Source organism: Miniopterus natalensis, chromosome 1, assembly GCF_054644295.1.
Source record: "Miniopterus natalensis isolate mMinNat1 chromosome 1, mMinNat1.hap1, whole genome shotgun sequence".
NCBI lineage: Eukaryota > Metazoa > Chordata > Mammalia > Chiroptera > Miniopteridae > Miniopterus > Miniopterus natalensis.
The window spans coordinates 166,246,812-166,250,663 of NC_142081.1; the positions used below are offsets into that span (position 1 = coordinate 166,246,812).

Sequence of the window (3,852 nt, forward strand, 5' to 3'; positions counted from 1 at the left end):
GGTCAAGGTTAGACCTAGGGTTAGGGTTAGGGTTATGGTTAGGGTAAGGATTAGACCTACGGTTAGGGTTTGGGTTAGGGTTAGGGTTAGGGTCAGGGTTAGACCTAGGGTTAGGGTTAGGGTTATGGTTAGGATAAGGATTAGACCTACGGTTAGGGTTTGGGTTAGGGTTAGGGTTAGGGTCAGGGTTAGACCTAGGGTTAGGGTTAGGGTAAAGATTAGACCTACGGTTAGGGTTTGGGTTAGGGTTAGGGTCAGGGTTAGACCTAGGGTTAGGGTTAGGGTTATGGTTAGGGTAAGGATTAGACCTACGGTTAGGGTTTGGGCTAGGATTAGGGTTAGGGTCAGGGTTAGACCTAGGGTTAGGGTTAGGATTAGGGTTAGGTTTATGCCGCGAACCAGCCGCGGCGAGCAGGACTGAGCTCCGGAGGTGAAGAAAAAAGAAGAAAGAGACGAGACAATGGGGCTGGGAGGGCTCTCTCGCTCAGGGATGCTGGCGAGAGTCAAGCAAAGTTTATTCAGAGCCACAGCATATTATACAGTGTTTCAGGGCATCCTGCCAACCTTCTGACCTTCTACGACATTCCTAGATACAACACTTTAGAGGAGGTTGCAGCCACACCGGCGTCTCAAAGGACTGTTTCCCAGATAAGGTAGGGGAGTATCTGGCCTAATTGGATCTGGGAACTATGCGGGGCTGAGCACACAGGGCAGCAGACATGTAGGCACTCCCTGATTTACAGGTGGCCTTGGCACTGACGCGCCTGGCTGATCTCTTTCAAGAACACCAGTGCGCCGCGGTCCGCTGCCCCGGGGCCCAGGACCCCACAGCTCCCCCTTTTTGTTTTAAAAATTAAGGCGGTCTTTCCCCAGCTGCAATTGCAGATATTTCAAGGAAACAAACAACTGAGAGACCTGTGCTGCTCCAAGACGCAGGCAATAACAGATGGTTACCATACCCAGGACCCCGCATGCTGCCACGGTCACTAGGCCGATAAGTTGCTGTCCCCACTGAGTCATGGAGGGGAAAGCAGCACGCAGAGAATTAAAGAAAGATTGAGCCTGTTTTGCTAGATCCAAATCTAGTGGGGGGGGCATTAAGTAAGTCCCGAATCTCACGATGCAGTAATTGTATATCTAAAGAGGTATTAGTATCATGCCATATACCATTCAAGTGATTTTTTACCTTGTGCCACGCAAAGCGGGAGGCATTGTATGGTACGGGAGTCACACACATAAAACGGAAGGCGGCGTGACAACGCAAAGAGACGCGGGTCTCTAAGCTGACTAACTCTTCCCCTAGGATCTGAACAGTGTCATATAGAGCATTCAGACGCTGTTCAACACGATAATCCCAATCCTGTTGTGTCTCCAAGGTGCGTGTAACATTACTAGCTAACTGATTGACAAATTCAGCTGTTTGGATACTGGTAGACAGAGCAATGGCCGAAGCCGCAGCAGTTGCAATCATAGTTACTAAGGCAGTAATACCAGCAATGAGCAACCCAATAAATCGTTTTCCCCTAGTCAACTGATTACGAACTCTATCTAACAATTCTAAACTACGTTCCTCATACCAAGGTTCAGTAAGGTTCACAGGAAGGAACACAAACGAAGGTTGAAACAATATAGCTACGGGATACTCCGTAGAAGCGTTTACACAATTGGCAAGGGCACAGTTAGTACAATTTAAGGAGTACACTCCAGAGTCATTGCTTCGTGATAGATTGAGGGGGCCTACCAGCAGAGCATAAGGCTCAGGAACACAGGCAGTGGTAGAAACGTTCCATGCTGATCCACTGCCTGAGATTCCGTGTGGGGACACAGTCACATTGACCTTGTAGACGGTAATTCGTCCCAAGCTGGCAGTCAGCTTCCACAAGTCAGTTTGCCACGTCTTGTTGTTCCCAGTCCATAACCTTGCGACCTGTTGCGTAGGATGGCAGTCGGCGTCTAGGGGTGCCCATTCGCAGATTTGTGCGTTGCAAACAGTCCAGTTGTCATGGCAGCTTTTCCAGTCAATCCCGCCGCTGCTTTGGGACACCCTTTCAGAACACGCCTTCATCTTCTGCGGCAGCGGGCCAGTTCCCCTGTTAGAGCAATTGAAAATAGGGTATAGGTACTTAACATTCCAATAAATCCCAGAGCGGGACTGGTTTCCATCAGATTCAAGGGTATGCCTCAGTCGGACGCAATGAGGCAGGGAATCAGTCACAGTAAAACAAATGGGGGGAAACTTACTGACTCCGAGATAGGAATAGCCGTCCCTCCATTGCGGCCAAATATGAGCGGCCGAAGGGAGGCCCAAGATTTTAGTATTATTCACATATACAGGTACTTGAAGATCATCCCAGGTTACAGGATGTAACAAGGGAGGGTTAGGCAGATATGCCCAAAGATTTTCCGCCCGTCCCACAGGGAAGGTCAGTAACCAAAGAAAGAAAAGAGCCTGGAGAGCTGCTGTCAGGGGCATCATTGCCAGGTCCTGTGGGCGGTCCACAACATCACGGCTTCGATGCTCAGGCGTCAGATGCAGGCGTTGTAATCGACGGCGAAGCCGGGCGATCTTGGTTCGGGGCATGCTTCACACACCGCGCAGGCAGCCACCGAGGAGCAGGGGCATCTGTGGGAAAAACACAAACATATCCTCGACCCCACATTAAAGCTGGATCAGGGCCATGCCAAGTACCGGTTAGAGGATCCCGCCACAGTACCAGAGGATGAGTCTGACGTTGTGGATTCCAAAACCGGTCTGCGGCGGAACGTCCATCATCATCCAGAGTTAAAAAATTTATGACAAATAAGGTATGCATAAGTAGCTTTTGGGGAGTGGGTGTATATCCCCCTACTCCCCCTTTCCTTAATTTTACTAAGTGGTGTTTCAGGACTTGATGCGCACGTTCCACTATTCCCTGTCCCTGAGGGTTGTAGGGAATTCCAGTCTTAAGAGAAAAACGAAACTGTTGGGCAAAACGGCGTAGGCTAGCACTGGTATAAGCAGGGGCATTGTCCGTTTTGATTTCTCGGGGAGTACCCATAATTTCTTACTCCCAGTGACAAAACCTCATCCAAGACTGCCACTTACCCAAATTTCACTGCGCGCGCCACCGACAGTCTTGCCCCCAGAAGCCTTCAGGTCCCTGTTCGGGCGCCACTTGCCGCGAACCAGCCGCGGCGAGCAGGACTGAGCTCCGGAGGTGAAGAAAAAAGAAGAAAGAGACGAGACAATGGGGCTGGGAGGGCTCTCTCGCTCAGGGATGCTGGCGAGAGTCAAGCAAAGTTTATTCAGAGCCACAGCATATTATACAGTGTTTCAGGGCATCCTGCCAACCTTCTGACCTTCTACGACATTCCTAGATACAACACTTTAGAGGAGGTTGCAGCCACACCGGCGTCTCAAAGGACTGTTTCCCAGATAAGGTAGGGGAGTGTCTGGCCTAATTGGATCTGGGAACTATGCGGGGCTGAGCACACAGGGCAGCAGACATGTAGGCACTCCCTGATTTACAGGTGGCCTTGGCACTGACGCGCCTGGCTGATCTCTTTCAAGAACACCAGTGCGCCGCGGTCCGCTGCCCCGGGGCCCAGGACCCCACAGGTTTAGGGTTAGGGTTAGGGTTAGGGTTACGATTTGGGTTAGACCTAGGCTTAGGGTTAGGGTTAGGGTTAGAGCTGGGGTTAGGGTTAGGATTAGACCTAGGGTTAGGGTTAGGGTTAGGGTTAGGGTTAGGGTTAGGGTTAGGGTTAGGGTTAGGGTTAGGGTAAGGGTTAGGATTAGACCTAGGGTTAGGGTTAGTGTTAGGGTTAGGGTTACATTTAGGGTTATGCCTAGGGTTAGGGTTAGGGTTAGGG

The 3,852-nt window shown here is 50.6% G+C and overlaps 1 protein-coding gene across 1 annotated transcript; it reads right to left on the reverse strand.

Annotated features, from left to right (window-relative positions):
- Positions 1-1,045: 1,045 nt before the first annotated feature.
- LOC148094491 (endogenous retrovirus group K member 25 Env polyprotein-like) lies at positions 1,046-3,175 on the reverse strand. The gene is made up of 2 exons (XM_087827625.1): positions 3,086-3,175; positions 1,046-2,623 (listed from the first exon to the last, which is right to left on the reverse strand). The coding sequence occupies exon 2, from the start codon at positions 2,579-2,581 to the stop codon at positions 1,046-1,048; it is 1,536 nt and encodes a 511-aa protein (XP_087683751.1). The 5' UTR covers positions 2,582-2,623; positions 3,086-3,175.
- Between the last annotated feature and the right edge of the window lie 677 nt (positions 3,176-3,852).